This window comes from Triturus cristatus, chromosome 11 (assembly GCF_964204655.1).
Source record: "Triturus cristatus chromosome 11, aTriCri1.1, whole genome shotgun sequence".
Taxonomy (NCBI): Eukaryota; Metazoa; Chordata; class Amphibia; order Caudata; family Salamandridae; genus Triturus; species Triturus cristatus.
In genome coordinates, this window is record NC_140594.1 from 381227228 (window position 1) to 381240578 (window position 13351).

The window sequence follows — 13351 nt, forward strand, 5'->3', positions numbered from 1 at the left end:
CTTTTCACAATTGTCCCCTATGTCTGCTGACCATCAAAACTGCCTTCTTGGTGTCGATTACATCGGCCCGGAAGTTAAGTGAACTGCAGGCGTTTTCTTGCTGGCCTCCTTATTTGATGTATTTTCCTGACAAGGGGGTGCTTTGCACCCGAGCATCCTTTTTGCCAAAGGTTGTGACCCCTTTCCATTTGGGTCAGTTTATCATGTTGCCCGCGTTCTTTGCTCCCCAGCATCCTTCTAAAGAAGAGGAGTGTCTCCTCCGGCAGGACCCAAAAAGAGCGTTGTAGTTCTGTCTCTGCAAACCAAGCAGACAAGAGTAGTTCTCCAGGGAGTCACTGGCGTGAATCTTTCCATAGCAGATTGACTCTGCATCTCAAATTGGATTTTACAATACTGGATTTACTACAGAAACGGATTACCGCAGTAATCCAAGGCTCACCATTTATCCTTGGCATTGTCCAAACATGCGACACCGTCTTCCGGATATAGGATCTTAACCCTGACTACATCAAATATCATTGATTGCCAGTACCTGCCCCTCCATAGCTGCCCGGCCAGGCCCTATGTGAGTATCCTTGACTACCTCTCACTCCAACAGGTGTTCACCACACTAACTGTCAGTCATCCACAGGTGTCCCTACATTGATAGATCCTGATGAGACCCCACATTGTTAGTCCCTACTATTATACTAGGAGGCCGCTAACATTTATTGTGTATCCATTGAATGGTCGTTTCTGTAACAACATTGAAACCTTGTTCTTATGTCACAAAAGTCACAATCGTTACTCTTAGGCTTCACCTTTTTTCACTTGGGACACTCAGCTCTGAGAATTTATAACAAAAGTGAATTTTCATATATAAAACCGCTTGTTTCTCTACACACTCTGTGTTACATGTCCTTCTTTCACTGACATTTATGTACCCCCATTTTACTGCGATTGTGCTGATATATATATAGTAATATTAACCATTAAGTTCTTAGAGAGGTTAGGAGTCTCTACAACAAACAAATCAAATGCGCTAAAGCTCACTACTTCAGACACCAACTTGATCAAGCTGCTAACCGCCCCAAGAAACTTTTTGAATTGGTCAAACAGCAATCAGTGGTAGGTCCAAACCTCTCTGACTCTGGATGCAGCCCACCCTCATGCGACAACCTTGCTGCTTTCTTCATTGAAAAAACAAGACTCATATCCATTGATCCGGCCTCTAAGAAGGCTATCCTGCCATCCTCATGGTCCGCATCACACCTTGACCTATTAGAAAAATGCGTACCTACTAACCTGAGCACTAAGAACAACGCGTCATGGGGCACCTTTACCCCTTTCATGGAAAAAGACATCAACAAGATTCTTCGGAATATCAACCCATCTAACCACTTCAATTACCCGCTGCCCCCTGCCATTTTCAAAGAAATGTACTCATCCCCACCTGGACAAGAATTGTAAACGCTTCTCTATCACAAGGCATGATCCCTGACTGCCTAAAAGCAGCTCAGGTGTCTCCTATACTAAAAAACCTAACGCAGATAAAGCTGACCTCAATAACTTCCGCCCTATCTCCAACATCCCCACCATAGCTAAACTCCTAGAAAAATGCATACAATCCCAACTATGTGCTTACATAGAAAACTTCCAACTCCTAGATCAGAATCAATCTGGCTTTCGGAAGGGGCATAGTACCGAGTCGGCTCTCATTCACGTTATGGATGATATCTTAAAAATGCTTGACCAAAATGAGTCATGCCTCCTAACCCTCCTCAACCTTTCCTCCACATTTGACACGGTTAATTATGACAACCTCCTATCCATTCTGAAGAATAGGATTTGTTTCTCTGGTTGGGTGCTACAATGGTTCTCGTCCTTCCTCCACCACAGATCACAAAGAGTCAAGGCTAACCACTCCCTCTCCCAGGCCTCTCCAGTACTCATGGGTGCCCCCCAAGGATCAGCCCTATCTCCTATCCTCTTCAACCTTTTCTTGGAACGATTAGCTTATTCTCTAAATTCCATGGACATTCTTTTCCATATGTATGCGGATGATACGCCACTTTATCTGAAAATCTCATCTCCGGATGACATCATCTCACTTAACTCTACCCTTATGTCTACGCAAAATTGGTTAACTGAGAACCATCTCCTGCTCAACACCTCCAATACTGAATTCCTTATCTTGCCTCCAAACCACGTCCCCAAACTAGACCTTTGGTTAAATCACCTCACTGCTTTCAACTGCACCCCTCTCATCATAGACTCTGCCAAATCCCTCGGAATCACCCTGGACAAACACCTGAATATGAAAAATCACATCAGCAATGTGTGTAAGGGAGCAATTCACTTGATGAGGACACTTAGAAACATCAAACCCTTCCTCCCGCAATCCGACTTCAAGCAGGTGGTCCAAGCGCTTGTCTTGCAGAGGCTTGACTACGACAGCCCTACTCTCTGTGGCCTTCCCAAATACACCCTGGCTCCACAAAGGGCATCACTGAACGCTGCGGCTAGATTGGTGTCGGGTACCAAACGAAATGAGCACATATCCCCAGTCCTAAAATCTCTTACATGGTTTCCCTACGAAGCTAGAATTCAGTTAAAAATTGCCGTTCTGGTGCACAAAGCTCTGCATCTCAATACTCCAAGTTACCTAGTGCAAAAGCTTGAATTATCATGTGGTGGTAGAGCCTCAAGAAGCGCTAAGACTTTCCTCCTGAAACCACTCATCCTTAGCAAAAAGAGAACTTGTCACCGAGCTTTCTCCGGTGCGGCCCCGAAGATATGAAACTCTCTTCCACCGGAAATTCGCAGAATCTCCTCAACGGCTGCTTTCAAACTGGAAGCCAAAAGAGTCCTAATGAATACATTTTTACAATAATTGAGCTAGGTTTCTCCTGCTCGAAGCTAGTGATCCTACATTCATTGTACAAACATTTGATGCTGTTCTTCTTTACCGCTTCGTGTGCCTTCCTGCGTAGCCTGCTATATACTTTGTTATTGTATTACTCATCCTGTCTTAGTTGCCTTGTAATTATGTGATTATTCCTTGTTATTTATTTATTTATTTTTCTATTCTTTCTTACTCGATGTCGTCATTGCTTTTATGTCCTTCCTTCCATCATTTTTGCAAAGCGCTCTGATATCCTTTGGGATCTTGTTCGCGCTATATAAAACTTTATAAATAAATAAATAAAATAATTAAGTGCCCACAGGAACCACTGTTTTTGTCTATATTGTAATTACCCTGGTTCCATGTGAGTAGGGTGTCCCTTGTGTTTTCTTACACGACTTAAGTATACAGCCAATGATTGACTGAACATTAAAAGAACCTTAAACCGGGTAGGCTACTACTACATTGAAAATGAAATATAAAAATCATAGTAGGTTCCAGCAAAGGGACATGAAATATTCAGCCAAGCAGACCAATGTATAGAAAATATCATACCTGAATAACCAGTTACAGGAAATAGAGACTTGCCTAATCGTATTATTGTTTGTTGACCCAGTCTCATCTTGACAAGAATCATAATATACATTTCCTAGCTCCTATCAATCTCAAAAAGCCAATGATTCATTAGTTTTATAACATTGTTCTTATGATGTACACCAGCTTCCTAGGCTTCTTTGACCTATAGCCTTCTATGTTTAAAACTGCAATGTGCTCTCGGTGCTTGCACTGGTTGAACCTCACCTGTTTGCTTATGTGGTCGTAGCATCTGAGGATGACAATGCTAACCATTTTTGTCATTCTCTGTGTGCAGGAGAATAGCTTTGACAGTATTCCCATGCTTCCAATAACTGAAAAGAGAACATACACTGTGCCAGAAGGGATCCGGCCTACACTGCAACTCATGGCTGTTGAGGTGAGAGAACCGTAGTTTTGAAGATAAGTTGGCATACATTGTAAAGAAGAGCTAAGTGTGTTTTTATTTTTCACATACTTGTGGCAAAGGACTGATTATTCTCAACATTTATTTATTTTGGCATGACAGGACTGCGAAGAACGGTACAGTGTACCATTCACATATCTGCCACATTTCGCTGCCAGGGACTAGCTTGCTCAAATTCTTAGGGAAGCTACTCGAGGAATGATAGGTTGAAACAGAGACAAAGCAGACAATTTGCAGGCACAAATATTGACATTAATTAGCACAAACAATATAGGGGCAAGCAACACTTACGAGGGTGTATTCCATGAATGCTTACCTGAAACCACAGGTATGACAATGGAAACAAGAATTATAAATCATAGAACATTTAACATGTCGATCTAGGATGTTAGCAATCTTAATAAAGCTGGCATGCAGTTGAACAATATTAATAAAGCTGGCATGCAGTCGAGCAATATTAATAAAGCTGGTATGCAGTTGCTCTGAGTTAAACAAAGAGAACAAAACACAAAATTGCTCCCAGCTTCAAAGCTGCAAGTAATAAACTATTACTCACTAGGGACCAGAAATTCAAACGATTGAAGACAAAGCACATCAGGTATTTGACCTGCTTGGAGATAGGGACACAAGATTGCCTGTTATCAACCGACATATATGACTCTATACATGTATCACAGGTGATGCAATACGATTTGCAGAGCTAGTGGTCAAAGGGAGCATGGAGCTACTTGTCATCTATGAATCTCTGTGCAACAACAGCTGCCACAATTTCATATAGTCAGAGAAAAAGTGCAGAAAAATAGTGACAAGCATGATGAAAGCATCCTGTTTCCGTTGTTTTAGAATAGAAGACAACAAGTTAATGTTTTATTATTAAAAATGTAAAAGGATCCATGGGATATTATCCTGTTGACAGGGTTGACCAGCTCTGTAATATTATTATATTTAATAATACATATGTGAATGACCGCAAAGTTTTACAATTTTACAGGGCCTGCGACCACACCGCATCAGATCAAAGAGTTCCCCGCAACCATGCTCTGGCCCTTTGGATCCCTGCCGACTCCCAGTCCCTCTTGTGCACTTTTGGGCCCCAAGGAACCAAGAGGCCTTCCACTGGCACCTGGGATACCGCCAGCAAGCTTGACCTAGGCGCAAGCTGGACCCTCTGACCCTGTCTTGTCTCCGGCTCTTGTTCCAATCCCACTTCCGGCGCTATGACCCATGCGGACCCCGGGCGCGTTGATGCCAATGCCAGCTTCACGATGCCAGAGGGGACGGCACCGTTAGTACTCTCCGAAGCTGAGTCAATGCCAGTCCGACCTTGATCGAAGTCACATCCAAATCAGCCTGAGGCACTACTTCCACCACTTGATTTGTCACAGGGGCGACAACCCTCACTGCATTCCCTTTTTGGGACAGGTTTGGATAATGAATGTGAGCCGGGTGATGAGCTTGCTCAGCCCTACCAGGATGACAATTGGTATGAGAACTTATAGAAGGCTAGTGACCTTGATACCTCACTTGAGACAGGTCTTTTTTTCTCTCCCTGGACCAGCCACAGATAAATTAGTTTCCTACTTCATAGAAATGAGTAGGAAGGCCAAAGTTCTTGAACTCCACTCCCTCACCTTGAAGATTAAGACAAATGTTTTGACTGAGGGTCTTCAACCGGGTAAGAAATTTTTGGAGCTCCTTCGTCCTTTCAATGAAGTGTTGACAGATACCTTATTGGGGGCTTGACCAAACCATGCTGCAGCCCACCGGTCAGTTGACAAATTGTTAGGCGCCATCCCGTACTCCATGCAGCCTGACTTTTCTTTTGCAGCATCCTCCACCAGAAAGCTTAGTGGTTCAGTTTTCCACCAGCTAATCTAATCCCAACATATTTCCTACTACTCCCCCGATAGGTAACCTGAGCGAATGGAAACATTCAGCAAACATGTACTTTCCTCTACCAGGTTGGCCCTCCGCTACATTAATGCCAGATGCTTGTTGGGACACTACTCTCATGCTCTTTGGCATTCGGTGTCACATGTCCTCCCTGATGTGCCCGAAGACCCTTGCCCTGTTCTCTCTCAGACGAATCAAGATGGTCATGATCCAGCCATGTTTACAAATTTGTTGTAGCTTTAACACTACCAATTTAATTGGGTGGGTCTTAGGCACCAGCGTTCCCATTCTCTGCAATGTGCGGCTGGGATCAACTGCGTTATTTGGCAATGTGCAGTCCTCCCTGATGGACATTGCATTTGATGGAAATTGCCTGTTCAGGGACAACGCTGATTCCGCTGTTGAGCATTTTAAGGGGAGCAGGGCCACTGCTTGATCTGTGGGCCTCTCTGTCCCACCTTGCCAGTAACAGTAACAGTAACAGTTTCATCACTCCTTTCACTGTGTTGAAAGCAAGTTCTGACTATCAAGAAGCAGAATAGTTAGTCAGGAACAGTTTAAGTTTAATTAAACAATAACAGCAGCATCTTTTACAGTTGCGTGCTGGAATTCAGGTTGCATTAGGTACATGGCATGCTTTATACTGTCCAGCGAGTGAAATAAAGAAAAGCTCATCCCCTTTTGGGAAGGAAATACTGGAACAGTGGGCCATAAACTGCGTGTTAGATGCTTGATCCCAACCTTATAGAAGGGTCCATAAATACCAACTGGAAGTCACATACTGAAGCGATCCAGGTGACTGAGTGTGTAATGTGTGTGTGTAATCTAGACTGACTCTTACTACTGGGCATTGTTTGGGCTTTATCTGATTAGTGCAACTGGCAGGTTGCTCTGGTACCATGTCCTCAGACCGAATGCTGGCCCTTAGCTGAGCAGTTGTTTGCATTTCTGAGTGTGTGCATCTGACTTGTTTCTTTGACATTACATCCTTGGGCTGTATGTGATTTACTGCTGCAGTCTTCCAGGTCTGTGTGAGGCTGTTCCATATCTGGTGTTTCTATCACGGAAGCCCTATGGGTGGACAGAGAGTAGCTGTGTTATGCTGACCTGCTAAAGGGTGACATTAAACTGCAATAATTGTGTTATTATGAAATTGGATAGCGTAGGCAACAGTTTCTCTGTGGTGTGCTGGACTCCTAAAAGTGGGACCTTTTTATAAATCAATTGGATGCTAATAGCTGCTTTGGCTGAGGTGTCCCTTCCCGCCCCCACAAGGAACCGAGCAGTTTTGCCGTAGAGGCCGAGGTGCCCTGCAACGAAGCTCAGTGTGCCACCCAGTCTGCTGCAGCCTCCACAGCCAAACCTTTTTAGCATGCCATTACAGGGACACAGCCACCCGGTGGGAGGCAGAATCCACAGATTCTTACTGGTTTGGCAGGCAATCACATCAGACAGGTGGTTCTTACTGATTGTTTGCAAGGTATAAGGCTTACCCTTTCTTTCTTTCTTCCCTGCCACCCTTCCACCATCCTTCCAGCGACGGATGGAGAGCCATCTCTCCATTTTGTGGTAGGAAGTGACAGCCCTCTTGGCAAAAGGGGCTCTTGCGAAGGTGCCAACAGCAGAAGTAGGAAGTGGTTGTTTTTCCCACTACTTTCTGGTGCCCAAGAAGGACAGAGGTGTTAAGCCTGTTCTAGACCTGCTCCCCCTCAATGCCTACCTCTGAAAGGAGAGATTCAAAATGCTCACCCTGACCCAGAAATTGTCTGCCCTCGACCCTGGAGATTGAATGGCATCATTGGACCTGTAGGATGCTTATTTACATATATCCGTCCTGCCAGCCCATCAGCGCTACCTGTGATTCTGACTGGTGCAGGAGCATTTTCAGTTTGATGTGCTTCCCTTTGGTCTCACCAGCACCCTTCGGGTGTTTATGAAAGTGATGATGGCGGTGGCAGCACATCTTTGGAGGTCAAGGGGGCAAGTCTTCCCCTCCTCAACAAATGGTTGTTGAAGGCAGGCTCACCTCAAGCAGTCTCCAGACTATGGTGAATCACCTGTCATTTTTGGAGTTCACTATCCATGTGCCAAAGGCACACCTCAACCCTACTCAGACGCTCCCCTTCATGAGAGGCATTCCGATGGGTACATCTATCTACGGATTCCTCAGCTTTTGAATATACTATTGCACCAGCATTCCCTGAACCTTTTCTTGACAGTTCTCCCACATCGACAAGGATGTCACCATGCCCATGGCTCCGCACACAACACGGCTAGACGTCCTTGGAGCCATAAGAAGCCCTCGTCGCCTTGTTGACGTCAGTTCTCTTCTTTCCGTGCCTTCAACGCATTACGGTTTTCTGATAGGCTGTCAATAGAGTTAGGAGTCTTTTGACGTTTTTTTTCCCCAGAATTGCAACGTTGTAGAAGGGAAAAATGTCTCCACCTAGGAAATCTGAGTTTAAGCCATTCTGAGAGTGTGAGGGTCAGATGTCAATCACTGGTCCTTATGATGATTGTCTTTGGTGTCTGAGTTTGAAATACAACGTTGACGCCTATTCATCATACCAGAAGATGAACCCTAAAATGCTGAAGGAGAGAGAAGCAAAACTCTTCATGACCAAGGCAAGACAGGAGAAAAGAGGGCTTCGGAAGTCATGTCCCCGTTTAGAGTCGCCATCTCCCCATTCTTCAAAGTCAGCAAAGAGGAAACATAAGAAGAAGTGGCGTCATGGTTCCTGACGTCATTCTTCGAGGGATGAGTCTCCGAGGTCTGTGTCTTCACGTCCAAAGTCGCATGAAGGTCGAGGTGAGGCGACGCCAGCCCCGTCTCCAGTAGCCTTTCTGGCGTCACCTTTGAGTCCAAGGCCACCACTGACTTCACCTGGACGTCTTGATCCAGAGCTGGAGGTAGATCCAGTTCCTTTGCCTCCTGCTCCACCTCCTTGAAGAAGCAGTAGCATTCAACGTTCTTTGCTCCGGGGTGCAAACCTTCCAATTTTTTAAAGGCTATGTACAGCATTTCCAGCAGGGTGATGACTCTATCTAGAGCGCCTGCAGGCCTATGGGTCTGCTGTTTTATTCCTTAGGAGGATTTCCGGCGCATTATCATTAAGCTCTCTTCCGGCCTTTTATGCTGATGACCCAGGTTTCCTGGCCAACTCTGGTAACGAGGTAGGTGACTCCTCCACCAGTTGAAGTTCAGTAGGACTTACCGGCGCCGGTTGCACCATCTCTGACATCGACTGAATCTGCTCCGGTATCGCATCACTCGACCGAGGTCACCAATGCCGGTACTACTTTCACCGACGCCATTATTGAAGTCGACGCACAGATTTCGAAGGGAGGCTCAGAGGTTTCTTGAGGAGGAGCAGTACTTTTTCGATGAAAGAGGTCCTGAGCTAGAAGAGGAAGAGATTGCTTTTTTGGATCAAGACTTTAATCGTTTAGCAGAGGCAAGTGGTTTAGCCACTTCCCTGGAATGGGATTTATTGACGCCAAAAGGCATTCCTCCACCAGAGATTACATCATACCATTCAGTTTTTAGGAAGTCAGCTAACATGTTGGAACTGCCTCTTCCGCCAACTGAGCTTAAGTCTAATTCTACTTCGCCCACATAAGAGCCTTTATTGCCTTTCAATGAGGCATTGACTGAACAAATTTTTAGAGATTTGGCAGAAGCCCATGTCATCCTCTGCGGTCTCTAGACCAATTGCTAGAAGATGTAAGCTGGCTCCGGGAGATCCACTTTTTGTCCTCTCACCCTTCACCTAGGAGTTTGGTGGGACAAGCTTCCTGTTCTTCAAAACTTACTCCTGGGTCTTTTCCTACATCCCCAGTGGATAGGGAGTCTAAGAAAACAGAGATGTCAGTAAAGAAAGTGTTTAACTCAGGTAGCATGGCATGGAAGTCCACTAACGCAACTTGCTTGTTGGAATGATATATTCATGCACTGATAGACTCTGCTAAAACGGTGATCCCAAAACTACCTGAGGATGTTCAGGCACACTTTAATGAACTGTTAAACGATGGTCAGGACACTGCTGGGCAGGTCATTTAGTCTGGGTAGGATACTGGTAATTCAGTTGCAAGAGTGATGGAGACTTCAGTCACTACAAGGAGGCATGCATGGCTGTGAGGGTCTGGTTTCTCGCAGGATGTGCAAAATACCCTGATGGATTCGCCTTTCAATGGTTCAAGACTATTTGGCGCCAAAGGATATTTTGCCGTAGAAAGATGTAAAGATAGCAAGGCAACGGCTATATCTTTGGGCTGTCAATATCAGCACAGAGATTACAGACAGTTTCGGATGTTCGGTGGGTTTTGCTGGAACTTCTCCTTTTGTGGAAGGCAGCAGTACCAACAGCAGCAGCAACCATTAAATCCCCTCTATAGACATTATAGGAGGTCGGGGAAGGGGTAGACAGCGAGGAGCAGCCCATCAGCCATTTTCCTCCTCCTCCTCTGCCAACGTCACAGGAAAGCAGCCCTAGTTTTCTCTTCTTGAAGCATGCTTTACTGGTGGGAGGACAGGTGTCCCACTTTCTATCAAAGTGGAGATCCATAACATCGGAACAGTGGGTATTAAATTTTGTAGAAAATGGATACGCCCTACCTTTCTAAGAATTTCCTCCATCCTTTCCCCCCCAAAAAGGTTTCTTTTGGGAAGACCATCTTCTGCTTCTCCAACTGGAGGTCCAATCCTTGCTTCAAAAAGGCACAGTGGAATTGGTTCCAGAGCAGGAAAAGGGTCATGGATGCTATTCCCGGTATTTCCTGATCCCCAAAACAGACAGTCATTTGCATCCAAGTCTAAACCTCAGGATTTATAATTGATTCTTCAAGCAGGAAATGTTCAAAATGCTGACCCTAGCACAGGTGCTTCTTGCAGTGGAGAAGGAAGATTGGATGGTCTTGACTGATTTTCAGGATGCGTATTTTCAGATCCTCATTCTTCAGTTGCACAGGAGGTATCTCTACTTCACTGCGGGGTCTCAACATTACCAGTTTGCAGTTCTACTGTTTGGTCTTACTTCTGCACCTCAAGTCTTTACAAAGGTGATAGCAGTGGTCGCAGCACATCTCAGAAAGTGGGGAGTGCTAGTATTCCCTTACCTGGACAATTAGCTGATCAAAGCCAAGTTTCCAGAGTTGGTGTTGCATCACATGCAGTTGACAACTCAGTATTTATTCCAACTGGGCGTTTCCATCAACAAACCCAAATCACACCTAGAACCCTCTCAGCACACCCTGTTTAAAGGGGCAGTACTGGACACTACTGGAATTGAGCCTCCTCAGAGGATTCTGGACATTCAGGCTATGATTCTGGTGTTTCAGAATGGAACTATGATTCCAGTCTTGAAGGTCTTGCACCTGCTATGTCTGATAGCATCCTGCATTCTGTTGGTCACCCATGCACACTGGCACATGAGGGACCTCCAGTAGTGCCTCCGCAGGCAGCGGTTTCAACACATTGGAGATCTCAAAGAGTTGGTCAAGATCTCAAGAGACACTGGGGCGGATCTTCAGTGGTGGGGTGTGTCTGGCAACATGTATCAAGGGAAGCCATTTCACCCTCCTCCTTCAGTGGCCACAGTAATAATGGATGTCTCCACTCTAGGGTGGGGAGTTCATCTGGGGGATCTGGAGATTAAAAGACTTTCTCCAGAAAAATAATTGTATCATATCAATCTGTTGGAATTGTGGTTCTCAAGGTTTTCCTCTCTTCCATTTGCAGTCAGTCAATGCAGGCCCTAATAGACAACACTACCATAATGTGGCACATAAATAAACAGGGAGGAGTAGGGTTGATTCTTCTCTGCAGAGAAGCTCTACTGCTCTGGTCTTGTGCTCAGGATTTTTAGATTTGTTTCATAGCAAATCAATTGGCTGTAGTCCTAAACGTGCGTGCCAACAGTCTCAGTTGGCATTTTTCAGCCGATCACGAGTGGCATCTCCTCTCCATCCGGAAATGGTTCTTCAATTTTTCTGGCTATGGGGGGGCCCTCAGATAGACCTTTTTCCACTCAAGAGAACACACACTGCCTGTCATTCTGCAGGCTCCAGTATCCAATGCATGGAGCATTGGAGGACACTTTTCAATTAGACTGGGGCTCCCAGCTGTTTTGCACGTTTCCCTCCATCCTCTTGATTCCTCGAGTTCTGAGGAAGATTCGCCAAGACTGGGCCTAAGTCATATTAATAGTCCCGGACTGGCCGGGGCCATTTCACCCTCCTCATTTCGGTGTCCACAGTGATAATGGATGCCTTCACTCTAGTCTCAGTCAGTATTTTTCAGCCTATCACAAGTGGCATCTCCATCCAAATTTTCTTTTTATACTTTATGTCTGACATTTTATGGTTTGCTCTTTCCTTGGCGCAGCAAGTCGGTGCAGTTGCAACAGTTAAGAGCTATTTGTCTGCCCTTTTCTTTGTTTACCTGATCAACCTTCTCTCTTTAAGTCCCCCACAGTGTTAGGGTTTATTAAGGGACTTACTAACAAATACCCCCCCACTCCGTTCATTATGCCTCAGTGAGATCTTAATTTAGTGTGCACTTATCTTATTTGTACTCTATTCAAACCTCTACATAGTTATCCTTTAAGATTTCGTACATTTAGGACAGGTTTTCTAGTTTCTATAATATCTGCTAGACGAGTTAGTGTTTTGCAGGCCCTAAGTGTTAAACCTCCCTTCACGACTTTCTATGGTGATAAGTCGGTTTTGAGAACCAGGGCTGCTTTCCTACCAAAGGTTGTTTCTCCTTTCCATTTGGTCAGTCCATCACCCTTTCTACTTTCTATCCTCCTCCACACCTATCAAAAGAGGAGGAAGGGCTACATCGATAAGACCCCAAAAGGGCTGTTAGCTTTTATGTGGCTAGAATTTGTGATCTTGGCTGGATGATCAGCGGTTTGTAGGATATTGGGGCAAGATGAAAGTAAAAGCATTGCATAAAAAGACTTGGTCACAATGGATTATCCTTTCTATTGAGAGCTGCTACACCATGGCGCACAAATAATCTCCGTAAGGTAGTAGAGCTCATTCTACTAGAGCTAAATGTTCTACTTCTGCTTTTTAGCCAGAGGTGTACCTGTAGTTGACATCTGTAAAGTAGCAGCTTGGGCCTCCATCAACACTTTTGCGAAGCACTATTGCTTAGACTCCAAAGTGAGGAGGGGAAGTCACTTTGCTTGTTCTGTTTTGCAATATTTTTTGGTATAGGCAGACTGGCACCCACCTCCAAGTGCAGGACTGCTTGAGGATTCTATTCAAAAGATGAGGAATCCGTAGGTAGATGTATCCATCAGAGGAATGAGTTACTTACCTTTGGTAACGTTTTCTCTGGTGGATACAGTATCTACCTGCGGATTCCTCACCGACCCACCCACGGCCGTACCTTGTCTGCATATACCAAAAACAAGTCTATTTGTATATTTCTTACTTTTCGCACACACACACACACACTCTCACACTCACACTCACACACACTCACACACTCACACTCACACACACTCACACACACACTCACACACACTCACACTCACAAACTCACACTCACACACACTCACACA

At 45.0% G+C, this 13351-nt stretch overlaps 1 protein-coding gene across 1 annotated transcript in view; it reads left to right on the forward strand.

Annotated features, from left to right (window-relative positions):
- The window catches only part of LOC146784224 (myoferlin-like), a 3625175-nt gene that overhangs the window by 1769415 nt on the left and 1842409 nt on the right, over positions 1–13351 (forward strand). Inside the window, exon 12 of the mRNA XM_085634512.1 lies at positions 3756–3857. Within this exon, the coding sequence (XP_085490638.1) occupies positions 3756–3857 (102 nt within the window). The remainder of the gene's footprint in view (positions 1–3755; positions 3858–13351) is intronic.